Source organism: Macaca thibetana, chromosome 3, assembly GCF_024542745.1.
Source record: "Macaca thibetana thibetana isolate TM-01 chromosome 3, ASM2454274v1, whole genome shotgun sequence".
NCBI lineage: Eukaryota > Metazoa > Chordata > Mammalia > Primates > Cercopithecidae > Macaca > Macaca thibetana.
This window is the reverse complement of record NC_065580.1, coordinates 6673660-6701570: the sequence shown is the minus strand read 5'-3', so window position 1 is coordinate 6701570 and position 27911 is coordinate 6673660. Positions and strand designations below refer to the sequence as shown.

At 44.7% G+C, this 27911-nt stretch overlaps 1 protein-coding gene across 1 annotated transcript in view; it reads right to left on the bottom strand.

The window, feature by feature from the left end:
* XRCC2 (X-ray repair cross complementing 2) overlaps positions 1–10375 on the bottom strand; it is a 32348-nt gene extending 21973 nt beyond the window's left edge. The window contains exon 1 of the mRNA XM_050785914.1: positions 10216–10375. Within this exon, the coding sequence (XP_050641871.1) occupies positions 10216–10254 (39 nt within the window). The 5' untranslated portion in view covers positions 10255–10375. The remainder of the gene's footprint in view (positions 1–10215) is intronic.
* Positions 10376–27911: the final 17536 nt, after the last annotated feature.

The window sequence follows — 27911 nt, the reverse complement described above, 5'->3', positions numbered from 1 at the left end:
CAAAATGCAATGCTTTATGCTTAGTAGAAACTTAATAGCTGCCTATTAAACTATAAGCAAACAAGGCATGCGCAGGCAGAACTGGGAAAGAATGGGGAGAGTAAAGAACCTCCAACTATTTAGATGTTCAGGTTTGGATAACTGATGCAAACCTCTATTACACAGAAGTCCATGAGTACACATCCTTATGACTACAATCAAGGTACTGACAAAACATTGCTCTGTTTTAGGGCAATCAGTATATTGCCTGTTTAGTAGAATACATATTATATAGACTTTCTTTTTTTTTTTGAGACCAAGTCTCACTCTATCACCCAGGCTGGAGTGAAGTGGCATGATCTCAGCTCACTGCAACCTCCGTCTTCTCGGGTTCAAGCAATTCTCCTTCCTCAGCCTCCTGAGTTGCTGGGATTACAGGCATGTGCCACCATGCCAGGTAATTTTTGTATTTTCAGTAGAGACAGGGTTTTGCCATGTTGGTCAGGCTGGTCTTGAACTGCTGAACTCAGGTGATCCGCCCGCTTTGGCCTCCCAAAGTGCCGGGATTACAGGCTCACTGAGCCACCATGCCCGGCCCATATAATTGCTTTTAAACATCATTTAGAAAAGCTTACGCTAGTCTGGGCGTGGTGGCTCACGCCTCTAATCCCAGCACTTTGGGTGGCCAAGGTGGGTGGATCACCTGAGGTCAGGAGTTCAAGACCAGCCTGGACAACATGGCAAAACCCCCTCTCTAATAAAAATACAATAAATTAGCTGGGCGTGGTGGCAGGTGCCTGTAATCCCAGCTACTCAGGAGGCTGAGGCAGGAGAATCGCTTGAACCCAGGAGGTGGTGGTTGCAGTGAGCTGAGATCATGCCATTGCACTCCAGCCTGGGTGACAAGAGCAAAACTCCACCTCAAAAAAAAAAAAAAAAGAAAAAAAAAAGCTTACACTAAAGCAGGGAGTGCTTAAATTAACCAGAAATGAATGACATGTATAAAACAAACATGTACATAAGACCTGATATAGTTTGTCTATTTGTTCCCACCCAAATCTCATGTTGAATCATAATCCCCATTGTTGGAGGTAGGGCCTGATGGTGGGAGGTGTTTGGATCACGGGGGCAGATCCTTCTGAATGGGTTGGGCCCATCCCCTTGGTGATAAGTGAGCCCATGACAAGAGATCTAGTCACTTAAACGCGTGTCACACATCCCTCTCCACTATTCTCTCTCCTCTTGCTCCTGCTTTCACCAGGTGACGGGCCTGCTCTTGTGCCTTCCACCATGATTGGAGGCTTCCTGGGGCCTCCCCAGAAGTAGATGCCACTATGCTTTCTGTACAGCCTGCAGAACCGGGAGACAATTAAACCTCTTTTGAAATAAATTATCCAGACTCAGGTATTCCTTAGGAATGCAAGAATGGCCTAAGACAAGACCCATTTGGATAAAGGTTTATCTCCTCACCCCTTTTGTGATTAAATCTGCTTGGAAATGGACCCCACTCACTGGCAAGGTTTCAAACCAGTTTAAGCAGTGGAAAAGGCTACCTAAAGCAGCAAACATGCGAAACCAAATATTCCCAACCTTGCTCTGTAAGAGGCCTGGATTTCCACCGACATGTTGAATATTTTTTTTTCCTTTGTCTTTTTTACCCCTGAATACAAAACAGTGAATACAATTCTTTTTTTTTTTTTTTTCCTGAGACGGAGTCTCGCTCTGTTGCCCAGGCCGGAGTACATTGGCAGCATCTTGGCTCTTTGCAACCTCCGCCTACCAGGTTCAAGTGATTCTCCTGCCTTAGCCTCCCAGGTAGCTGGGATTACAGGCGTGAGCCACTACGCCTGGCTAATTTTTGTATTTTTCATACAGATGGGGTTTCACCATGTTGGCCAGGTTGATCTCGAACTCCTGACCTCAGGTGATCCACCTGCCTCGGCCTCCCAAAGTGCTGGGATTACAGGCCTGAGCCACTGCGCCCGACCAAATACAAGTCTTAATAGTTGTACTACTGATATGTAGAGGCAGTTCACTTCAAGCAAAAATGTGTGTGTAACCTGGTAGCACAGGGAAAGCAGAGAGCAGCTGGAATGAGTAGGAGGCAAAGGAGAGCTGTAGTGATGTGAGGACATGTGGGATCAATGTAAAGCTTGGCCCTTATCACCGCATTTCCTAGAATCAGAGGACTAATTCTCCATCACATGTGAAATCAGACTTCTCTGCCACTTTGAAAATTCAGTTGTCCTTCAAGGCATGGTACTGGCTCTTCAGTAAAGCATTTGTCTAAATTTTATGGAAAAGACAACTATTACTCAAATACCATTGTTTTCTAAGTATATTCCCTGAAGGGCTGCTGCTTTCTTAATTACTTTTTTTTTTTTTGAGACGGAGTCTTATTCAGTCACCCAGGCTGGAGTGCAGTGGCACAATCTCAGCTCACTGCAAGCTCCACCTCCCGGGTTGACACCATTCTCTTGCCTCAGCCTTCCGAGTAGCTGGGACTACAGGCACCCGCCACCATGCCTGGCTAATGTTTTTTTTTTTTTTTTGTATTTTTAGTAGAGATGGGGTTTCACCATGTTAGCCAGGATGGTCTCGATCTCCTGGCCCCGTGGATCCACCATGCCCGGCCTTATAATTACTTTTTAAAAAGCAATCATCCTGTAAGAGGAAAGGGAAAATAGAAGAATACATAAAAAGTCAAGCGAAAATTATCTATACGTGACTATTTTTTAAAAGTTTTTTTCATGGACAGTTTATCATGATTGTAGTACTAAATTTTAAATTTAAGAAGTTTCCCAGTTTGTTAATTCCATTAAATGAATCCTTAAGATTAGAAAATTTTATCAGACTGCTTCAAAATTTCATTTAGACATAAAAAATAATCTATATGCAAGATCATAGCAAGAGGCAGGAAAGCACAAAATCAAAACTGCAGGAGCTTCCTGATGGTGAAATACTCATTACCCCATTTGTATGGGAAGAATTCCGCTGGAAAAATACTTCTGGCATTTTCTCCCATCTTTTCCTTCTCTCTTCTTCCAGGAAAGAGAGATTTTTCTACGGGTAATTTTAAGAGCAGAAACTAGACATGCATGAATCTGCCCCCTCCTCAGACAGCTTGCCTGCAGGAAGCATGCATTTTCCTGTATTCCTTTAGGCCTAAGTTGGACTGAGGCAGGCCCTTAAGAGTCCTGAGGGAAGGAAGATACATGATCAACTGTGAGGTCCAGTAGGAGGAGGACACAGAAACGAGTGCCGCACTGGCAGCTGGTGGTTGATCACCGTGATGGGAGCACTTTCAATGAACAGGGTGGAGAGGGAAGCAGAACACAGTGGGCTAAGGCTGCTGTGAGAGGAGGAAGTGGGGGCAGAGAGCAAGGACCACTCATCGCTGTGACGAAGGGTACAGAACTGGGGTGGGGGGTGGTGGAGAGGGAGGTCTTTCGTTTGTCTTGTTTCCATTGTTTTAGGATGGGATCCTGATGGAAAAGACGGGGAGAAAAAATGCAGAAGGCAGAGAAAAACGACTGAAGTGGGAAGGACGGCAGGTGTGATGTCCTTGAGGAGGACGCATGGGACGGAGGGGACCCATCTCACAAGTACAGAAGTTGCCCTTTCCTAGGAGCAAAAATTATGACTCTATTATTTATTTACTTTTATCTTCTTTTGGCCCAAGAAGAGAAAAAAATATTACTCTACTTTAGGAAGAGGAAATTCTGAAAAGAATCAGTATATATAATTTTCAGAAGGATAAAATCATAATTCCCCCCCTTTTTTTTAGGAGCAACCCTTATTAACTGAAAAATCATAGTATTTGAGTAAATATAAAATGAACACTTGGCCGGGTGCAGTAGCTCACGCCTGTAATGCCAGCACTTTGGGAGGCCAAGGCAGGAGGATCACCTGAGGTCAGGAGTTTGGGACCAGCCTGGCTAACATAGCGAAACCCGGTCTATACTAAAAATACAAAAATTAGCTGGGTGTGGTGGTACACACCCATCGTCCCAGCTACTCGGGAGGCTAAGGCAGGAGAATCGCTTGAATTCGGGAGGCAGAGGTTGCATTGAGCCGAGATAGCACCACTGCCCTCCAGCCTGGACAAGAACAAGACTCCATCTCAAAAAAAAAAGAACAAACGGTAAAGGAGTCAGGGCTGACAGGAGGGCTGCTCCACACAGATGAGCAGGAAAGGCTTCTCCTGTTTGCTGACATCTGAGCGGAAACTGGAAGCACCTGAGGAAGTGAGCTATGTGAATTTCTGAGGGAAGCACAATCGAGGCAGAATGATCAGGAAGTGCAAACAGCTCTGACATGGAACCATGTTTGGCATATTCAAGGGACAATGTCTGAAGAAGACTGGGACAGCAGGAGATGAGAACAAAAGGGCAGGAGACTGAGACAGAAGGTATGGGTGGGACTACAGGGTGATGCTATATCAGAGGATAAGGACTCTGGATTTTACTGTAAATGATACGGGAGCCTCTGGGAAGCTTTTGGCAGTAGAGTCTGCTTATGTTTAAAATGAATCACTCTGGATATTATGTAGAAAATAGCCTGGGGTAAGTGTGGAAAGGTTGGAAGCGGAGACCATTTAGGTTGCCGCAATAAAAGGAGGTGCTGGCGACAGCAGCAGGAATGATGGCTGCGGTAAAGACAGTGAGGAGTGGTCAATTTCACAATGTATGCTGAATGTACAGGAGACAGAATTTGCTTATGAATCAAGTGGACTGACAGGAGTTATGTGAGAACAAGCAGAGTCAAGGAGGACTCCAAGGTGTTTGGCTTATGCACCAGGTAGAATGAAGCCGCCGTTTAACAAGACAGGGAAGACCTGAAAAGCAGCAGGCTGGGGGTGAGTGCACGTGTGTGGTAGTCAACAAGACTTCAGTTTGAGGCACATTAAGTTTTTGCCCCCAAGTTTTAAATTTTGAAAAATTTGGCCGGGTGCGGTGGCTCACACCTGTAATCCCAGCACTACGAGAGGCCAAGGCGGGTGAATCACGAGGCCAGGAGTTCAAGACCAGCCTGGCCAATATGGTGAAACCCCATCTCTACTAAAAATACAAAAATTAGCCGGGCATGGTGGCAGGTGCCTGTAATCCCAGCTACTCAGGAGGCTGAGGCAGGAGAATCACTTGAACCCAGGAGGCGGAGGCTGCAGTGAGCCGAGATCAGGCCACTGTACTCCAGCCTGTGCGACGGAGCAAGACTCTATCTCAAAAAAAAAAAAAAGGAAAACCTCCAGAGAAAGTGTAAGAATAGTACAGTGAACACCCAGTAACTTCACCTAGATCCACCAATTGCTAACATTTTGCCAAATTTGAGTTAACTTTTTCTTTTGTTGAACTTCGCCTCATTTACTTTAATATGTATCTAAGCAAAAAAAATTCCTAACAAACAAAAACAAACAAAACCAAAATAATAAACTCAAAAAAGAGGAAAAAGGTATTCTGCATAATCACATTACAATCACAATCATAAATTTAACATTGATACATACAAGACCCTTCTCTAATACATATATTCTTTATTATATTTTCCCTGGATCTAGACACAATTGAGGATGAATATGTTAAATCTGGGATTCCTATTAAACATACACATAGTGACGTCAAGATGATAGAACATGAGTCTGGAATTCCAGGAGAAGGTTGGATGTTTTGTAGTGAGAAAGTGAATTACTAGAGAAATATAGTTAGACTGGGTGCCCATTTAAGATTGATGAATATAAATTTAAAATGGAGCCAGGCACCGTGGCTCACACCTGTAATCCCAACACTTTGGGAGGCCAAGGCAGGTGGATCACTTGAGCCCAGGAGTTGAGACCAGCCTGGGAAACATGGTGAAACCCCATCACTACAAAAAATACAAAAATTAGCCAGACAAGGTGGTGTGTCCCTTTAGTTCCAGCTACTCGGGAGGCTGAGGTGGGAGAATCACCTGACCCCAGGAGGTCAAGGCTGCAGAGAGCTGTAATCATGCCAGTGTCATCCAGCCTAACAGAGCGAGACCCTTTCTCAAAAACATGAAAATATACAAATTTAAAATAAAATCCAGTCAGCCTAGTTGTGATTTTCTCTAGTAATATTCTAGCTGAGTGGAAGTAGACAGTTGGTTTTCACTATGGTTGGGTAAATAGATTAGAGGTGTTAAGAGGCAAGTAATTTGATGGCAATTATAATGGAATAATTATAATGAAGGAATATGGATTCTATTCTGGGTAAAAAGGAAGCAAAGATAAAAGGTGATAAGCATTATTCTAAAAGTCTGTGATTACACAACACCAATTATTATTTTACAAGAAATATTAAATATTTGTCTTATGTAATATTTGCATCTAGCAAAAAGACCACCCTGTAGCTTTTCTTTTTAAGAAAGCCAACCTTTATTATCAGTAAATCTTTACGTTTACTATGCAGACACTGTGTTTAGTTCAAAGGATACAAAGAAGTATATGAGCTGTAAGGGAACTGAGAAATCAGTCTACCACCCTCATTTCACAAAAGTACAGCAAAGGTTAAATGACTTATCCAAAATCACAATGCTTGCTCCTGGCAGATCCAAGGTTTCTGAACTTCTAGTCCAGTATTCTCTATATCTCAGCCTCCAAAATATGTCATTAGAAAATTCCTGGAAGAATGTACAGATATTCACAGGGCTATCCTTGGGTAATGATAATGTGGAGACATTTCCTACTTTTCACTTCAGTGCTATTGGAATTTTCTGCCATGTACATGAACTGCTTTAATAATAAATATAATTGAGTTAGTTTTTTAAAGAAAAAAAACATGGCATGCTGTGCATAGCAACCAAAACTGGACACACTTCCCATTTTTTATTTACCAATTATTTTTAAACTCAACGCATATTACCATTCTTGAAAAAATGCAAAGTACACCATTATTTAACAACTATACGCAAATGAAGCCATTTAGTGGATGATACCAAACTACTGCCCAAATCACTGAATCTTTTCTCACAATCTCAATGAGACATAAAAGTAAAAATCCGATTGCTACTATGCAAAGGTAAAAATAGATTGTCTATTGTAAACTGTAGTCAAATGCTTGTCTTCTTTAAATCAAGGGCGCATATGTTCTCCACTCTCCACCTGGCTTACCAAAAACTTCAACCCTAGAATCTGCTAAAAATATATTCGTTTTTTTTGAGACCGAGTTGTGCTCTGTCACCCAGGCTGGACTGCAGAGGCGTGATGTCGGCTTACTGAAACCCCTGCCTCCCGGGTTCAAGCAACTCTCCTCCCTCACCCTCCCAAGTAGCTGGGATTACAGGTGCCCACCACCACACCCAGCTAATTTTTATTTTTAGTAGAGGCAGGGTTTCTCTCTTAACTCCTGACCTCAGGTGATCTGCCCACCTCAACCCCCCAAAGTGCTGGGGTTACAGGCAGGAGCCACCACACCCAGCCTAAAAAAATATTCTTACAACTTTATTTTCTTGAAGACCCCATATGAAATGTATTTTCCCTGATATTCACAAGAAAGGTTAACTATTTTATTAGGTTCTAATTCTAGCGAATTAAAATTTTAAAGGAGGCTGGGCGTGGTGGCTCATGCCTGTAATCCCAGCACTTCGGGAGGCCAAGGCAGGTGGATCACAAGGTCAGGAGTTCAAGACCAGCCTGGCCAACATAGTGAAACCTGGTCTCTGCTAAAAAAAAAAAAAAAAAAAAAAATTAGCCAGGCAAGGTGGCGTGAGCCTGTAGTCCCAGCTACTCAGGAGGCTGAGACAGGAGAACTGCTTGAACCCGGGAGGCAGAGGTTACAGTGAGCCGAGATCGTGCCACTGCACTCCAGGCCTGGGCGACAGAGTGAGACTCTTATCTCAAAAAAAAAAAAAAAAAAAATTAAAGTAGCTTATTTCAGTTTCTTGGGTTAGCTTATGGCTTCAGATATATTCGTCAACACAATCCCTCCAAGTAAACTCAAAGTAGATGAATGTGCAAAGCAGCTAGAGTTCAAACAAATTTGGCAGTGGCCACACAGTTCCCCAAGACACTTAAAGTGAAAGAGGCTGGCTTAACGGGTTTTGTTAATAAAAAGGAAAACAGAGCAGCGCCAATCGCCTAGCTCCTAGTCTCCATTCCACCCCACTCTACTCCAGAATAATATGAACTAGCTTAGGATTGCCACACAGACAAGGTAGGCAAATGATATGATGTTAAGTTCTTTGTTCCATGACTTAACTGTGCTACACTCCCATTTTTTGGATGTGAGGCTTGTTCTGATGGCAAAAATCATCAGACCTTAACCTGGGTTTCAAATAATCATTTAAACGTAAGGTTTTGGCAGGGCGCAGTGGCTCACACATGTAATCCCAGCACTTTGGGAGGCTGAGGCAGGCGGATCGCCTGAGGTCAGGAGTTCCAGACTAGCCTCGCCAAAACAGGGAAACCCCATCTCTACTAAAAATACAAAGGTTAGCTGGGTGTGGTGGCACATGCCTGTAGTCCCAACTACTTGGGAGGCTGAGGCAGGAGAATCGTTTGAACCCGGGAAGCAGAAGTTGCAGAGAGCTGAGATTGCACCACTGCGCTCCAGCCTGGGAAGAAGAGCAAGACTTCATCTCGAAAAATATATATTTATATATAAAAAATGTGTTTTTATATATTATATGCTTTCTATATATTATATATAAATATATTTTTAAACATATATATATATGATTTTAACTGTAGCCGTTCTTATACTAAGCAGTGGCTCTACTTTTTAGGAACAGGGATTGTCAAACTATGGCCAGAAAGCCAAATCCAAAACACAAAGCTTTCTTGGAACGCTGCCATGTGCCTTTATCTATGACTGCCTTCCCATTAGAACAGCAGAGTTGAGTGGTTGTGACAGAAACGGCATGGCCTGCAAAGCCTAAATATTTACCATATGGCCCTCCACAAAAAAGTTTGCTGACTCTTTTGAGATTGCTTCCTCTCTCATCTACATAAAAGATCCTTCAGGCCAGGCGCGGTGGCTCAAGCCTGTAATCCCAGCACTTTGGGAGGCCGAGACGGGCGGATCGCGAGGTCAGGAGATCGAGACCATCCTGGCTAACACGGTGAAACCCCGTCTCTACTAAAAAAATACGAAAAACTAGCCGGGCGAGGTGGTGGGCGCCTGTAGTCCCAGCTATTCGGGAGGCTGAGGCAGGAGAATGGCGTAAACCCGGGAGGCGGAGCTTGCAGTGAGCTGAGATCCGGCCACTGCACTCCAGCCTGGGGGACAGAGCAAGACTCCCTCTCAAAAAAAAAAAAAAAAAAAAAAAAGATCCTTCATACCCTGCCCACTGCTGAGCGCTAACTTCCCAACCTATTGTCCCTCACTCCCTTTGTTCCAATTTTACAGAAACAGTTGCAGTTATCTAAATAAGCCATGCTCTTGCTTAATCCATGTACTCCCCACTGTCTCCGCTCTGAATGTCATCCCCTCCTTGCCAAATCATTTCAAATGGTCCTTGGAACTTCAGTCATCTCCTCCTGCATCTTCCATGATGCCCGCCCCTCTAATGCACAACAAACTTTTGTGCAATACTGTAATTCTTACAGCAGCCTCCCTTACTAGTTATTTAATGGCAGAAGTTGTCTTTTGTTGCTTACTCCTATCCCTTAACCCGTAGTTGACACACAGTAAGCGCTGGACACTTAGTTCAATTCTTGAGAGGCCTCCATCGGCTTGTGTGGCTCTGGAGCTACCTGGGCTGGAAATGAATACTGGGGGGTCGCGAGACCCAGATGCCCTAAGCAGAGACACGTGGACTACAGGGAGGTGAGGCAACCTCCGCAAACACCACCTGTTCCAGAAAAGCTCCAAATGCTCCAACGGGCGACCCCTCTCTTTTCTAGCTTTTCTTGCATAGCTTGCCACTTCCAACAGTAATCTGTGACGGGTTTTTAGACCATCACTCTTGGGAGGAGAGACCTCCTATGTTATATCGATCTGGGCAGACAGCAGGTCTTCCAAACTATCCAGAAAGACTTCCTCCACCTCCGCCCGGTCCTCGCACCTCGGAGGACTCCAGGTTGCCCAGGGGCGGACCCCTGGGGCCCAGGTGAGAGGTGGCAGAGGGTGCCAGCATCGCCGGTGTCCAGGCCGAGAGCCCGGTCCCAGCCTGGCCAGGCCGCGCCGCCCCAAGCCTCCCAGCCCCCCGGGTTCCCTCGGCTCCCCTGGTCACCTGCGGCCTTGTTCCCATCTCCCTCGCTCCCAACCCGGCGGCTCTCACCTCGGTCCCAGACTCAGCCCTATGGAAGTCACTACACATCGCCCCGAAGGCTCGGCGCAGGAGACACTCAACTTTCCCGCCACCAACGCCATTCACCAACGGCGCAGACGCCACTGCCCGTCAAACCAGCCCACGCGCGCGCGTGCGCACTGTGCCCGGCCGCGCCGGGAGGCGGGAGCATGCGCAATAGGGTGTGCGGGCCACCACCGCCCCCAGTTCCTGTGACGTCAGACTCCCGCGGCCCCCGTGGCGCTCTCCAGTGTCTCCTTGGAGACCGGGCAGGGGTGGCGGGGACAGCTGGTGCTTTGCTTTTCTTCCCTGTTGTAAACTTTGGTTCGTTATTATTACGTTAGGTAAAACTGACCTCATGTACTTAATTTGTTTAACCTTTAAAAATACTTGTACTGCACAAGCAGGCCCCTTTGTCCGTTCTCGGGTTAAAAGCCTCAGGCTGTGTGTGCGATTCCTGGTTAATTCTGGAAAAAAAGAGAAAAGTATACTATATTTAAAAGAATTTTAAAAATATACCGGGCCTGTGGATTTATCAAGTTGCTTTTTGAGGTGGGCAGGAGGATCACTTGAGGTCAGGAGTTCGAGACCAGCCTGGCCAAAATAGTGAAAAACCCTGTCTACACTAAAAATACGAAAATTAGCCGGGCATGGTGGCTGGCGCCTGTAATCCCAGCTACTCAGGGAGGCTGAGGTAGGAGAATCGCTTAAACCAGGGAGGCAGAGGTTGCAGTGAGCCGAGATTGTGCCACTGCACTCCAGCTTGGGTGACAGAGAGAGACTCTGACTCCAGAGTTACATGCTGGAGAAAGAGCATGTAACAATGAAGTATTTCTCATACATAATATTAAAGTTGCTCGTTTTGTAAGTTAGAATGGTTTTGGTTGCAAGTCATGGAAAACCCAACTCTTATTTACTGAAACAAATGGGCTTTACCGGGTGACATCACTAGAAGTCCAAGGGTAAGACAGGCTTCAAGTTTAGTTTAATTGAGAGGCTTGATTAGGCAAACAAGTACCTCATTTCTTTTTACCTCAGATTCATATTTTCTACCTTGGCCTCTTCTCTACCTAGGGTTGCAGACCCACATCTGAAACATTAACAACCATCAGGAGTGAGATTGGTCTGGTTAGCTTAGGCCTGAGCCGTGTGCCCCACTTCTTTTTTTCCTTTTTTTTTTTTTGAGACTGAGTCTCGCTCTGTCACTCAGTCAGGAGTGCAGTGGCGCGATCTCAGCTCACTGCAACCTCTGCCTCCCGGGTTCAAGTGATTCTTCTGCCTCAGCCTCCCAAGTATCTGGGACTACAGGCACACCCCACCACGCCTGGCTAATTTTTGTATTTTTAGTAGAGACGGGGTTTCGCCATATTGGCCAGGCTGATCTCGAACTCCTGACCTTGTGATCCGCCCACCTCGGCCTCCCAAAGTGCTGGGATTACAGGTGTGAGCCACTGCACCTGGCCCCATGTGCTCCACTTCTATCCGGAATACAGACATATTCTTTCAAAGCACATAGGCTCTGTGGAAAGGTGTGCAGAACAGTGAATGACAACAATAACAACAAATTGTGAATCACTAACAAGAGGAGTGAGAGTGGATGCTTGGGAGGCCACCTCTACCGTCTTTTTTTTTTTTTTTTTTTCTTTTTTCCCTTTCCTATGGTGCCGAACCACCTCTATCTTCATTATGCCCTCTGTAATGAGGATATGTGTGTACCAAACCACATATGTAGGTCAACCCCCTCGTCCATTCCACACACTTCTATACAAAGTAAATATTTCCTCACATAGTAAATCAATATTTGAGAAAGGAGACTTTACAATTGAATAGCTGCTCTAGGCTAAATTAGTTTTTCAGTCTCCACACTGTTCCTAATGAAGACGACATGTCAGCTGAACTAGTTTAGTCCATTAAGTGCACACCTGTTTGTGTGAGCACAACATGGTTTTGAAATTACTTCAGTTTTAATGCTCCAGAAACATCCCTTCTTGTTTAAAAGGATACTTGAAGCGCTCTCAGAAATTGCTGGTAGACATGAAAACATACGGTCTTTTTGGAAAGGAATTTGGCAATATCTTTTTTTTTTTAATTAATAGAGATGGGGTTTCGCCATGTTGCCTAGGCTGGTTTACAACTTCTGGGCTCAAGTGATCCTCCTGCCTCCTAAAGTGCTGGGATTACAGGCATGAGCCACTGCACCTGGCCGAAATTGGCACTATCTTAACAAAATGATGCATTTATTAACTCTTTCACTCAGCAATCCTAATTCTAGGAATTTAGCTTGAAGTCATATTTCCAACATTGCAAAAACATGTATGCAAAAAAGCGTATTGCAGCATGGTTTGTAATTGCAAAATCCTGGAAATGGCCTAAATGCGTATACGTAGGAGAGTGGTTGAAAACAATATGGCACTGCCACAAAATGGAGCACTATGCAGCTGCAACAAAAATGGTCAAGATCTCTATACATGTGTAAGGAATGATTTCCAGGATATAGCATTAAGTGAAAAAGGCAAAATGGGAAGGGGTGTCTACAGTTTGCTAGCTTTCTTGTAACAAGGGAGGGGGAAAGAAAAAGATACACATGTCTCTGCTCATCTGGGTAAAAAGAAACACAGGAAGAATACATGAGAAACAAACAGGATTCTTTATCTACAGAGGGTGGATAAAAATAGGTTGGAAAAAATAGAGGATGAAAATAGGGTAAAAGAGATGGGGTGAGGGATACTTCTCTACATGTAACTTTTTTTGACAGCTCCAATTTTTTTTTTTTTTTTTTTTTTTTTTTTTTGAGTCAGAGTCTTGCTGTGTCACCTAGGCTGGAGTGCAATGGCACAATCCTGGCTCACTGCAACCTCTGCCTCTGGGTTCAAGTGATTCTCATGCCTCAGCCTCCTGAGTAGCTGGGATTACAGGCTCCTGCCACCATGCCTGGCTAATTTTTGTATTTTTAGTAGAGATGGGGTTTCACCACGTTGGTCAGGCTGGTCTGGAACTCCTGATCTCAGGTGATCCACCAACCTTGGCATCCCCAAAGTGCTAGAATTACATGCATGAGCCACCATGACTGGCCAGCTCTAACTTTTAGAATCATACTAATGTTTTACCTCCTAAAAAAGAAATTATCAGTTGTTCACGCCTGTAATCCTGGCACTTTGGGAGGCCAAGGCTGGTAGATCACCTGAGGTCAGGAGTTTGAGACCAGCCTGGCCAACATGGCAAAACCCTGTCTCTACTAAAAATACAGAAATTAACCGGGTGTGGTGTGCATGCCTGTATTCCCAGCTACTCGGGGGGCTGAGACAGGAGAATTGCTTGAACAGGGAGGTAGAAGTTGCAGTGAGCCGAGACCATGCCCTTGCACTCCAGCCTGGGCAACAGAGTGAGACTCTGTCTCAAACAAGAAAAAAACAAAACAAAAACAAGATCATGTCCCTTGCAGGAATATGGACGGAGCTGGAGACCACTCTCCTTAACAAACTAACACAAGAACAGAAAACCAAATACCACATGTTGTCACCTATAATTGGGAGCTAAATGATGAGAACTCATGCACGAAAAGAAAGGAACAACACGCACTGGGGCCTACTTGAGAGTGGAGGGTGGGAGGAGGGAGAAGAGCAGAAAAAATAACTATTGGATACTAGGCTTAGTAGTGACAAAATAATTCCTACAGCAAACCCCCATGACATGAGTTTATCTGTATAACAAACCTGCACATGTACCCCTGAACCCAAAATCAAAATGTTTACAAATTGCCACAGTAGGCCAGGCACGGTGGCTCATGTCTATGGCGCCACTGCACTCCAGGCTGGTGACAGAGCAAGACTCTGTCTAAAAAAAAAAAAAAAAGAGAGAGAGGCTGGGCATGGTGGCTCACACCTGTAATCCTAGCACTTTGGGAGGCCAAGGCGGGTGGATCACGAGGTCAATAGATCAAGACCATCCTGGCCAACATGGTGAAACCCCATCTCTATTAAAAATACAAAAAATTGGCCGGGCATGGTGGCTCAAGCCTGTAATCCCAGCACTTTGGGAGGCTGAGACTGGCAGATCACGAGGTCAGGAGATCGAGACCATCCTGGCTAACACAGTGAAACCCCGTCTCTACTAAAAAATACAAAAAACTAGCCGGGTAGGGTGGCGGGCGCCTGTGGTCCCAGCTACTCCGGAGGCTGAGGCAGGAGAATGGCGTGAACCCGGGAGGCAGAGCTTGCAGTGAGCTGAGATCCAGCCACTGCACTCCAGCCTGGGCGACAGAGCGAGACTCCGTCTCAAAAAAAAAAAAAAAATACAAAAATTAGGAGGGTGTGGTGGCATGTGCCTGAAGTCCCAGCTGCTCAAGAGGCCGAGGCAGGAGAATCACTTGAACCCGGGAGGTGGAGGTTGCAGTGAGCTGAGATTGTGCCACTGCACTCCAGCCTGGCGACAGAGTAAGATTCCGTCTCAAAAAAAAAAAAAAAAAAAAAAAAAATTGCCACAGTAATAGTTTGGAAGAGATTAAGGATAATCAATTGATACTAAAATTATTAGATAAAAGTATAATTAAAAACAGACTATAGCCTAAAGTCTGTCCCTACAAGATACTTGTTAACTACAAAGAAAAGAGTGACCATGCCATGGAGAAAACTTTTTTCTATTTCTCTTTTCTTTTTTTTTATTATTGAGACGGAGTTTCACTCTGTCGCCCACGCTGGAGTGCGGTGGCGCAATCTCAGCTTGCTGCAACGTATGTCTCCCGGGTTCAAGTGATTCTTTTACCCCAGCCTCCCTAGTAGCTGGGACTACAGATGCGAACCACCATGCCCGGCTAATTTTTGTATTTTTAGTAGCGACCGGGTTTCACCATATTGGCCAGGTTGGTCTTGAATTCCCGACCTTGTGATGTGCCCACCTTGGCCCCCCCAGAATGCTGGGATTACTACAGGTGTGAGCCACCGTGCCCTGCCGCCCAGCTAATTTTTTTGTATTTTTAGCAGAGACGGGGTTTTACCATGTTGACCAGACTGGTCTCAAACTCCTGACTTCAGGTGATCCACCCGCCTCAGCCTCCCAAAGTGCTGGGATTACAGGTGTGAGGCCCCATGCCTAGCGCCATGGAGAGACCTATCAAACATCACCTTAACCATGTGATCCAAGTTAACATCACCTGTAATGAGAAAAATAGGTATCACGTGCCTCCTAGTACCGTGCACTGGGAAGAACACAGCATCCCTTCTGTGGTATTCCCACCAAAAACGCATAACCCCAATTTAATCATGCACAAACATTACACAAACGCAAACTGAGGTACATTATATTCTAGAATGTAACCAACCAGTATTCTTTGAAAAATCTAGATTAAAAAAACAAAAACAAAAACAAAAAAAACGTGGCTGGGCACAGTGGCTCCTGCCTGTAAGCCCAGCACTTTGGGAGACTGAGGTGGGTGGATCACCTGAGGTCAGGAGTTCAAGACCAGCCTGGCCGACATGGTGAAACCCCGTCTCTACTAAAAATACAAACATTAGCCAGGCATGGTGACAGGTGCCTGTAATCCCAGCTACTCCGGAGGCTGAGACAGGAGAATCGCGTGAACCCGGGTGATGGAGGTTGCAGTGAGCAGAGATTATGACACTGCACTCCAGCCTGGGTAACAGAGTGAGATTCCATCTCAAACAAAACAAAACAAGGACTGAGGAAATATTCCAGATTAAGAGTGACTAAAGAGGCATGACACCTATATATTAATATAATGTGTGATCCTGAACTGGATTCTGAACCAGAAAAATACATTAGTGAGACAGTTGACAAAAGTCAAATACATCTGTTATTTATTTGTTTATTTTTCGGAGACAGGGTCTTTCTCTGTTACCCAGGTTGTAGTGCAGTGGCACCATCTGGGCTCACTGCAACTTCTGCATCCTGGGCTTTAGTGATCCTCAGACCTCAGCCTCCTAAGTAGCTGGGATTACAGGCATGCACCATCACACCTGGCTAGTTGTTGTATTTTTGTAGAGACAGGGTCCTGCTATGTTGCTCAGGCTGGTCTCGAACTCCTGGGCTCAAGTGATTCTTCCATCTTGACCTCCCAAAGTGCTGAGATTATAGCTGTGAGCCACTGGACCTGGCCACGTATATAATTTAGATAATTTTTTATCAATATTAATTTCATAATGTTGAAATGATGCTCTAATGTTCTGAGAGAAAGCCTTTGTTTCAAGAAAATATACACTGATGTCTTTAGACATCTTTTTTTTTTTTTTTTTGAGACAGAGTCCTGCTCTGTCACCAGGCTGGAGTAGTGGCACGATCTCAGCTCACTGCAACCTCAGCTTCCCGCAGTTCAAGTAATTCTCCTCCCTCAGCCTCCTGAGTAGCTGAGACTACAAGTGCACACCACCACGCCCAGCTAATTTTTGTATTTTTGGTAGAGACAGGGTTTCTTCAAGTTGGTCGGGCTGCTCTCAAACTCCTGACCTCAGGTGATCCACCCCCCTCAGCCTCCTAAAGTGCTGGGATTACAGGCACGAGCCACCGCACCCGGCCAAGATTTTTTCCTAAAGATATTTCTATTAGTATGAACTAATTTCAAATCCACTTATTTAAAATCATAAGAAACAAATAGAAAGTCAATCTACAAAGCTAAGCCTGGCCAGGTATGGTGGCTAATCCCTATAATCCTAGCACTTTGGGGGGGCGAAGGTGGGACGATTGTTTGAGCTTAGGAGCTCAAGACCAGCCTGGGCAACATAGTGAGAACTTGTCTTTAAAAAAAAAAAAAAAAAAAAAATGCCGGTGTAGCTCAAGCCTGTAATCCCAACACTTTGGGAGGCCGAGGTGGGTGGATCACCTGAGGTCCGGAGTTCCAGACCAGCCTGACCAATATGGCGAAACCCTGTCTCTACTAAAAATACAAAAATTAACCAGGCATAGTGGTGGGCACCTGTAATCCCAACTACTTGGGAGGCTAAGGCAGGAGAATCGGTTGAACCTGGAAGGCGGAGGTTGCAGTGAGCCGAGATCATGCCATTGCACTCCAGCCTGGGCAACAGAGCAAGACTCCATCTCCAAAAAAAAAAAAAAAAAGAGAAAAAAGAAAAAAACCAAAAAACCTCTGCCTAAAGAGTCATTCAATCGTTGGCCTTTCAATTAATACAGTTCAAGGTGAAGCAGACAAACAGAAGCAGCATAGCCGGGTGGAATGTTTCTGGAATGAGGATCAAGAGATTCAAAATCTGTCATCAGCTCTGCTCTCCCTACATGATTCCGGGCCCGGCCTCTGAGACACGATGGCCTCCACTTCTTTCTTGGTGAGGTGAGGGGTTTGGATGAGATGACAGATCTTCCATCAGACTATAAGGCCTGTGGTCTTTCTAACATGTTAAGTTGCTTCCAGATGATTCCAAGGATCGAAGGCCATTTACAAGGCTAGATTCTGTGATTCTTTAATATGAAGAAGCAAGAAGATCGAGGAAATGGGCATGTTTATTAAGGTGCCAATAGGTCATAACCTAAATTTCCACTCCCTTTTCCCAGAGGAATAACAACAGCTAAATGAGTATCAGCTAAATGAATATTCCCTTATGCTGAAGTCATTCTCACTGAACTTCTTTTTTATGTACCTTGGGGTTAGTTAATTGCACTTTTCAGTTTGTGGCCAGTTCTCGGCTCTTGCAGGCCCTGCTCTTCTCCATTTATTTATTCCCTTTTAGTCCCATTTCTTACTCCCTATCTCATCCCTGCATAGGCAATTACTCTAATGTATTTTAAATATTTACTTGTGTCTATAACTTCCTTGCCAAAAAATAGTAGTTTTGTTTTGAATGCGTTCTTATTTGTACTTTGTATGAAGAGTTGTGATCAGTCGGTGTTCAGGCTGGTACCTTTTACTCTCAAATTATCTTCTTCTTTCCTTGCTCTGCTTTGTATCGCAGGAGAGGGCAGGGGACGGGAGAGTGGGGTGGCAAGGAGGGGAGGCATGGGCTGACCTTTCCAACTGCGTTTCCAGGTTCCCAGGTGAGCTTCCTTCTGTGCTTACAGTGGGGAGCCTAAAGGAGGGAGGAAGAGGAAGGCGGCAGATGCTCCCTTTCCAGAAGCAGCCCAAATTCTAGTTTAAAAGTATTTAAAGTCTAAATGAGTTAATATTTATAATAAAAAAATAATTAAAGGGGCTGGGCATGGTGGCTCATGCCTGTAATCCTAGCACTTTGGGAGGCCGAGGTGGGCAGATCACCTGAGGTCAGGAGTTTGAGACCAGCCTGGCCAACATGACGAAACCCCATCTCTGCTAAAAATACAAAAAAATTAGCCGGGTGTGGTGGTGCATGCCTGTAATCCCGGTTACTACGGAGGCTGAGGCAGGAGAATCGCTTGAACCCGGGAGGCAAGAGGTTGCAGTGAGCCAAGAATGCGCCATTGCACTCCAGCCTGACAAGAGTGGAACTTTGTCTAAAAACAAAAAAAACCTTAAAGTAGTTTCTGTTTTCCTGATTAATCCCCCGCTGATACATTTAGTTTTCCCCCTTTTTATGGACACCATATTTTAAGGCCTAACTGTGCTTTTCTTTTTTTTTTTTTTTTTGAGACGGAGCCTTGCTCAGTTGCCCAGGCTGTAATGCAGTCGTGCGATCTCGGCTCACTGCAACCTCCACCACTGGGTTCAAGTGATTCTCCCACTTCAGCTTTTTGAGTAGCTGGGATTACAGGTATACACCACCACACCCGGCTCATTTTTGTATTTTTAGAAGAAACAGGATTTCACAATGTTGGCCAGGCTGGTCTTGAACTCCTGACCTCAAGTGATCTGCCCACCTCAGCCTCACAAAGTGCTGGGATTACAAATGTGAGCCACTATGCCTGGCCTTAACCAGTGGTTGTAAAAGTATGATCTAAAGACCCCTGGAACCTGGGAGGCGGAGGTTGCAGTGCGCCGAGATCACGCCACTGCACTCCAGCCTGGGCAACAGAGCCAGACTTTGTTTCAAAAAATAATAAAAAAAAATAATGACCCCTGAAGACTTTTCAGGATGGCTTTTCACAGGGTTCACAAGATCAAAACTATGTTCCTAAAAATACTGAGAGGTCATTTTCTTTTTCTGTTGCGTTGGCTATTCGCATTACGTTGGTACCATGACAGACTGAGTTCAGAAGCTGGCATGAGCTTGCAGCTAACCATTCAAGTAAGCCAGCCATTAAAGAGATTTGCAAAAATGAAAAGCAATGCTACTCTTCCCAATATTTTATTCCAGAAAATGTTTCTAATAAAATAAGTTTTTTATGTGCACATGTAATCGGTTGAATAAATAAGGAAAATTTTGATTTCTCCATTTTACTTGTAGTATGGTAAATATCAGTTGATATAACCTTCCTGAACAAAAACCTTGTTGGGGTCCTTAATATATATATATGTGTGTGTGTGTGTGTGTGTGTGTGTGTGTGTGTGTATATATATATATTTTTTTTTTTTTTTGAGATGGAATCTTGCTCTGTCACCTAGGCTAGAGTGCAATGAACTCACTACAACCTCAGCCTCCTGGGTTCAAGAGATTCTCCTACCTCAGCCTCCCGAGTAGCTGGGATTACAGGAATGCTCCACTGAGCCCAGCTAATTTTGTATTTTTAAGTAGAGATAGGGTTTCGCCATGTTGGTCAGGCTGGTCTCAAACTCCTGACCTCAGGAGATCCACCTGCTTAGGCCTCCCAAAGTGTTGGGATTATAGGTGTGAGCCTCTGCACCTGGCAATAATTTTTTTATTTCTTATTTATTTATTTATTTATTTTTGAGACAGAGTTTTGCTCTTGTTGCCCAAGCTGGAGTGAATGGTGCGATCTTGGCTCACCACAACCTCCACCTCCGCTGAGAGACAGGACTAGCTGGACTTCCTAGGCCGACTAAGGATCCCTAAGCCTAGCTGGGAAGGTGACCGCATCCACCTTTAAACTCGGGGCTTGCAACTTAGCTCACACCCGACCAATCAGGTAGTAAAGAGAGCTCACTAAAATGTTAATTAGGCAAAAACAGGAGGTAAAGAAATAGCCAATCATCTATCGCCAGATAGTGCAGCGGGAGGGACAATGACTGGGATATAAACCCAGGCATTCGAGCCAGCAACGGCTACCCTCTTTGGGTCCCCTCCCTGTTTTCACTCTATTAAATCTTGCAACTGCACTCTCTTCTGGTCCGTGTTTGTTACAGCTCGAGCTGAGCTTTTGCTTGCCATTCACCACTGCTCTTTGCTGCTGTCGCAGACCCGCTGCCAACTTCCATCCCTCTGGATCCGGCAGGGTGTCCGCTGTGCTCCTGATCCAGCGAGGCGCCCATTGCTGCCCCAATCAGGCTAAAGGCTTGTCATTGTCCCTGCACGGCTAAGGGCCCGGGTTCATCCTAATGGAGCTGAACACTAGTCACTGGGTTCCACGGTTCTCTTCTGTGACCCATGGCTTCTAATACAGCTATAACACTCACCACATGGCCCAAGATTCCATTCCTTGGAATCCGTGAGGCCAAGAACCCCAGGTCAGAGAACATGAGGCTTGCCACCATCTTGGAAGTGACCTGCCACCATCTTGGAAGTGGCCTACCACCATCTTGGGAGCTCTTGGAGCAAGGACCCCTCCCCCGGGCCCCCCACCTGCCACTAATACCAGGTTCAAGTGATTCTCCTGCCTTAGCCTCCCAAGTATCTGGGATTACAAGCATGCGCCACAACGCCCGGCTAATTTTGTATTTTTAGTAGAGATGGGGTTTCTCCTTATTGGTCAGGCTGGTCTTGAACGCCTGACCTCAGATGATCTGCCCACTTCAGCCTCCCAAAGTGCTGGGATTACAGGCGTGAGCCACCGCACCAGGCCAGCAATAATTTTTAAGAGTACAGAGTTACTGGCCCCAAAAGTTTGAGAACTGCTACACTAAAATAGTTATTCAAATCCAGTCTGGATAGTTTTTTGTTGTTGTTATTTTGATTTTCTTTTTTTGAAATGGAGTCTCACTCTATTGGCCAGGCTGAAGTGCATTGGCGTGATCTCAGGATTACAGGCATGAGCCACTGCTGCCAATTTTTTTTTTTTTTTTTTTTTTTTGAGGCAGAGTCTCGCACTGTCTCCTGGGCTGGAGTGCAATAGCGGGATCTCGGCTCACTGCAGCCTCCACCTCCCAGGTTCAAGTGATTCTCCTGCCTCAGCCTCCAGAATAGCTGGGATTACAGGTGCCTGTCACCATGCCCAGCTAACTTTTTGTATTTTTAGTAGAGACAGGTTTCACTTATGTTGGTCAGGCTGGTCTTGAACTCCTGACCTTGTGATCTGCCCACCTCAGGATATAAACCCAGGCATTCCAGCTAGCAACGGCTACCCTCTTTGGGTCCCCTCCCTTTGTATGGGAGCTCTGTTTTCACTCTATTAAATCTTACAACTGCACTCTCTTCTGGTCCGTGTTTGTTACAGCACAAGCTGAGTTTTTGCTCCAGCCTGGGTGACAGAGTGAGACACCATCTGAAAAAAAAAAAAAAAAAAAAAGGCTACAAATTGGGTGGTTCATTGTGTGCTTGCTCAGGTGATGGGTACACCAAAATCTCACAAATCACCACTAAAGAATTTACTCATATAACCAAATACCACCTGTTCCCCAAAAACCTATGAAAATAAAACAAAAACAAATTAAAAAATAAAACAACAACAACAACAACAAAAAACCCTGTGCACCTGTTAGTGGGAACACACATCCTGGTGGAGAAGATGGTGGGAAGCTTAGGAAAGCAGAAATGGAGAAGGGAGGTGACTGTAGGGACAGCCAGCCAGAGACTGCCAGGCCCATGGGGAAAATGAGAGGCAAAGCCAGCCCAGGAGCACACAAAGGGTTAAGCCGTCTGCTCGCTGGTGGATATCTCCTTCTGTTGGAAACAGCATCTGATACAAACTTTACTTGGATGTAACAAAATTTAAAAACTGTTCAAAGGGATGTTAAATGAGAGGAATTGTTACATAAAATTTAATTCTGGGCCAGGCTAGGTGGCTCATGCCTGTAATCCCAGCACTTTGGGAGGCCGAGGCAGGCAGATCACTTGAGGCCAGGAGTTCGAGACCAGCCTGGCCAACATGGTGAAACCCCATCTCTACTAAAAATACAAAAAATGAGCCAGGTGTGGGGGTGCATGCCTGTAGTCCCAGCAGCTCGGGAGGCTGAGGCAGGAGAATCGCTTGAATTCAGGAGGTGGAGGTTGCAGTGAGCCGAGGTCATGCCACTGAACTCCAGCCTGAGTGACAGAGCAAGATTCCATCTAAAAAAAAAAAAAAAAAAAAAAAAAAAAACCTTAATTCTGCAACAACTTAATTCTGACAGAGTGGAAAGGGCAATGGAAAAAAAGCTTGTAATCTTAGAGGAAGCATGGGGTCCAGTCGGATATGTCCTAGACCTAAGAATAGTAGAATTTCAGAGAAGGGAAAAAATAGAGCTGAAACTGTGTGGGTAGATAATTTGAAAGAGAATAGGGTCAAAGAAAGATAAGTCTCTAAAAATGAGTAAGCCCTTTTATCATGCAATTGTCATAGAGATGATACATTTTTATTAAACCAAGCATTTAATAGTTCGTGAATAAGATGGAGAAATAAGACTAACAAAACAGATTCACTATTTCAAAATCTTTATTTCTAGAAGGCTTAAAAGACTACAGCCAATATCCTGGGACTCCTCAATGCCCCTCTAAGTATCCATCTGTCAGAAATACTAGCACACTGGCCAGGTGCAGTGGCTCATGCCTGCAATCCCAGCGCTTTGGGGACTTGAGTGGGAGGATTGCTTGAGGCCAGGAGTTCAAGACCAGCCTGGGCAACATAGTGATACTCCATCTATACAAGAAAAAATCTAATAAAATGAAGAAATAATAGCATGTATACATAAATATTTGCAAAGATGTGTACTGTATCTTTGTACTAGAAAAAGTAAAATAATACAAATATCTGTAAATGAATGCTCAGCTTAATAAATTATGGTGATTCCATGTAACAAAATAGTACATAGCTCTCATAGTGGATGTAAATCTATATATAGGTATGAAAATGGTATGGACAGAATATTGTTCAGTAAAGGCCAGGCCTGGTGGCTCATGCCTGTAATCCCAGCACTTTGGGAGGCCGAGGTGGGCAGATCACTTGAGGTCAGGAGTTAGAGACTAGCCTGGCCAACATGGCAAAAACCCGTCTCTACTAAAAATATAAAAATTAGCCAGGAGTGGTGGCACACACCTGTAATCCCAGCTACTCGGGAGGCTGAATCAGGAGAATTGCTTGAACCTGGGAGGCAGAGGTTGCAGTGAGCCCAGATCATGCCTGTGTACTCCAGTCTGGGCAACAGAGTGAGACTCCATCTCAAAAGATAAACATAGACAGACAGATAGATAGATAGATAGATAGATAGATAGATAGATAGATAGATAGATAGATAGATAGTGAATGATGGGAGCCAGGTGTCTCACTGTTGGGGTGGGAATTTACATATAAGCAAGGGAAGTAGGCTAGAACAATCATATGGTAATGGAATAGAGTTAGATGGATTAGTAAGAACTCGTATGTTGCTTAATATAGATACATGTAGTAACATATATAAATATTTACAGATATGAGGAGGGTTATTATACTCATGCATATTTATGTGCTCTGTCATCTGAGAGGTCTTAGGAGCAATGATATCACAGTAGTAGTGAGCACATCCAGACCATGATTTCTGATATCATTAGAATACAATAGCACCCAGACCATGATTTCTTTTCTTTTTTCTTTCTTTCTTTTTTTTTTTTTTGAGACAGAGTTTCACTCTTGTTTCCCAGGCTGGAGTGGAGTGGCACGATCTTGGCTCACCGCAACCTCTGCCTCCTGGGTTCAAGCGATTCTCCTGTCTCAGCCTCCTGAGTAGCTGGGATTACAGGCACATGCCCTCATGCTTGGCTAATTTTTGTATTTTTAGTAGAGATGGGGTTTCATCATGTTGGTCAGGCTGGTCTCGAACTCCTTGACCTCAGGTGATCCACCTGCGTTGGCCTCCCAAAGTGCTGAGATTACAGGCATGAGCCCCAGTGCTCGGGCTAAGACCATGATTTCTAATACCATTTTCCTACAAAAGGAATCAGGGTTCCTCAGAGAAATGGTTGATTCTAGAACTGGGGCAGAAATGTACAGAATGAGTCTGAAGCTTTTTTTTTTTTTTTTTTTTTTGAGACAGGATCTTGCTCTGTCACCAGGCTGGAGTGCAGTGATGCAATCTCTGCTCGCTGTAGCCTCAAACTCCCAGGCTCAGTGGTGAATCCTCCTGTCTCACCCCCCGAGTAGTTGAGATTTCAGGAGTACACCACCATGACTGCTAATTTTTGCATTTTTTTAGTAGAGATGGGGCTTCATCATGTTGCCCAGGCTGTTCCCTAACTCCTGGACTCAAGCAATTCACCTGCTTTGGTCTCCCAAAACGCTAGAATTATAGGCATGAGCCACCACACCCAGCCTGGAGCTTTTTTTTTTTTTTTTTCAGTGAGACGGAGTTTTGCTCTTGCTGCCCAGGCTGGAGTGCAATGGCGGGATCTCTGCTCACTGCAACACTGCAACCTCCATCTTCCAGGTTCAAGTGATTCTCCTGCCTCAGCCTCCTGAGTAGCTGGAATTACAGGCATGCGCCACCACGCCTGGCTAATTTGTATTTTTAGTCGAGACAGGGTTTCTCCATGTTGGTTGGACTGCTCTCGATCTCCAGACCTCGGGCGATCTGCCAGCCTCGGCCTCCCAAAGTGCTGAGATTACAGGCGTGAGCCACTGCACCCGGCTTAATATTTTTAAATGTAACAAATATACCATACCAACGTAAGATGCCATTCATGGGTGAAACTGGGTGCTGGGTATATGGGAACTCTGCACGATTGTCTCCACTTTTTTTTGTAAATGTAAAATTATAGAACTAGGCCAGGTGTGGTGGCTCATGCCTGCAATCCCAGCACTTTGGGAAGTCGAGGCGGGTGAATCACTTGAACTTGGGAGTTGGAGACCAGCCTGGCCAACATGGTGAAACCCCGTCTCTACCAAAAATACAAAAAAAAATTAGCTGGGCGTGGTGGCACATGTCTGTAGTCCCAGCTACATGAGAGGCTGAGGTATGAGGATTGCTTGAACCCAGGAAGCAGAGGGTACAGTGAGCCAAGATCATGCTGCTGCACTCCTGCCTGGGTGACAGAGCGAGACCTTGTCTCAAAAGAGAGAGAGAGAGAGAAAAAAAAAAATATATATATATATATATGTGTGTGTGTATATATACACATATATGAGCACAAATGAAACATTTAAGGATAAACAGATTCTATTTAAAGTGATAATTTATTGTATTCGATCACCTTTTGTATTAAAGCAAAAATGAAGGGCAAAGTGTGGCAGATATCACAATATATTTGCCAGTTATAGTAGAGAATCCCAATGATTCTCATGTTAAAAGACTAAAACATTTCATATAAATTATAAATTTCTCATAATTTATACATTATTTATTTATTTATTTATTTATTTATTTATTTTGAGACGGAGTCTCGCTCTGTCGCCCAGGCTGGAGTGCAGTGGCGCGATCTCGGCTCACTGCAAGCTCCGCCTCCCGGGTTCACGCCATTCTCCTGCCTCAGCCTCCCGAGTAGCTGGGACTACAGGCGCCCACAACTGCGCCCGGCTAATTTTTTGTATTTTTAGTAGAGACAGGGTTTCATCGTGGTCTCAATCTCCTGACCTTGTGATCCGCCCGCCTCGGCCTCCCAAAGTGCTGGGATTACAGGCGTGAGCCACCGCGCCCGGCCTATACATTTATTTTTAACTACTGGTGGCAAAAGAGTATTCTTTGCCTTGTTTAAAGTATAACCATTTTACTCACTTTGGACTTGAAAGTTTTTTTATTCTTGCTAGTCTCCCAAGACCTCCTGTCAAACTGAAATATGTAACTTTTTTTTTTTCATTTTTGATCTTAGCATTTGTAAGGGATAAATAATTGATTAGCATAGGAATTATGGGAATATATTTAGCTGATGCTCAGCACTAAACTATTTTTAAATGTCCCCAGGCATCAACCCAAAATGTACATCCAAAGGGTGTCAATTGGAAATTGGGAAGTGGAGTGACAGTATAGATTAGAACTATGAAATGGAAAATGCAACCACAGGAATAGCAGTTGTCAGTTTCACTGCGACTTTAACAGTCAGTCTACCTTGCTGTATTTTTAAAAATTCCTTAAATGGGCTGGGCGCGGTGGCTCACGCCTGTAATCCCAGCACTTTGGGAGGCCAGGCAGGCTGATCACCTGAGGTCAGGAGTTCGAGACCAGTCTGACTAACATGGTAAAATCCCGTCTCTACTAAAAATACAAAAATTAGCTGGGTGTAGTGGCGGGTACCTGTATTCCCAGCTACTTGAGCAACTGAGGCAGGAGAATTGCTTGGACCCAGGAGGCAGAGGTTGCAGTGAGCCGAGATCACACCTTTGCACTCCAGCCTGGGAGACAGAGTGAGACTCCATCTCAAAAAAAAAAAAAAAAAAAAAAAAAAAAAAAAAAAAAAAAAAATTCCCTAAATGTCTCTCTGATAAGACTATAACCTCAGGCTAGGCGTGGTGGCTCACGCCTGTAACCCCAGCATTTTGGGAGGCTGCGGCAGGTGGATCACCAGGTCAGGGGTTTAAGGCCAGCCTGGCCAATGCTGTGAAACCCGTCTCTACTAAAGATACAAAAAATTAGCGTGGCATGGTGGTGGGCACCTGTAATCTCAGCTACTCGGGAGGCTGAGGCAGGAGAACCTGGGAGGCAGAGGTTGCAGTGAGCTGAGATTGAGCCATTGTACTCCAGCCTGGGCCACAAGGCAAGATTCTGTCTCACAAAAAAAAAAAAAAAAAAAAAAAAAAAAAAAAGACTAAAACCTCTTTGAGGGCAGAATCTTCCCTTCTAATTTCACAAAATTTGGCTGAAAGCAGAAACTTCAGGCCAGGTACGGTGGCTCATGCCTATAATCCCAGCACTTTGGGAGGCTGACGGGGGCGGATCACTTGAGGTCAGGAGTTCGAGACCAGCCTGGACAACATGGTGAAACCCCATCTCTACTAAAAGTACAAAAATTAGCCAACAGAGCCGAGTGCGGTGCCTCACACCTGTAATCCCAGCACTTTGGGAGGCCGAGGCAGACAGATCACGAGGTCAGGAGATCGAGACCATCCTGGATAACATGGTGAAACCCCATCTCTACTAAAAATACAAAAATTAACCTGGCCTGGTGGCGGGCACCTGTAATCCCAGCTACTTGGGAGGCTGAGGCAGGAGAATGGGGTGAACCTGGGGGGCGGAGCTTACAGTGAGCTGAGATGGCACCACTGCACTCCAACCTGGGTGACAGAGTGAGACTCCGTCTCAAAAAAAAAAAAAAAAAAAAAAAATTAGTCAGGGGTGGTGGCATGTGCCTATAATCTCAATTACTGGGGAGGCTGAGGCAGGTGAATTACTTGAACCCAGGAGGCGGAGGTTGCAGTGAGCCGAGATCATTCCACTGCACTCCAGCCTGGGCCACAAGAGCAAGACTCCATTTCAAAAAAAAAAAAAAAAAAAAGCAGAAACTGCAAAATGAATTGAAGAAAAAGTAAAATTTTAAAAACTTTATTTTAATATAAGATAACATGAGGTCTATGCTCCTAATACAGTGTGTGTTTTTTTG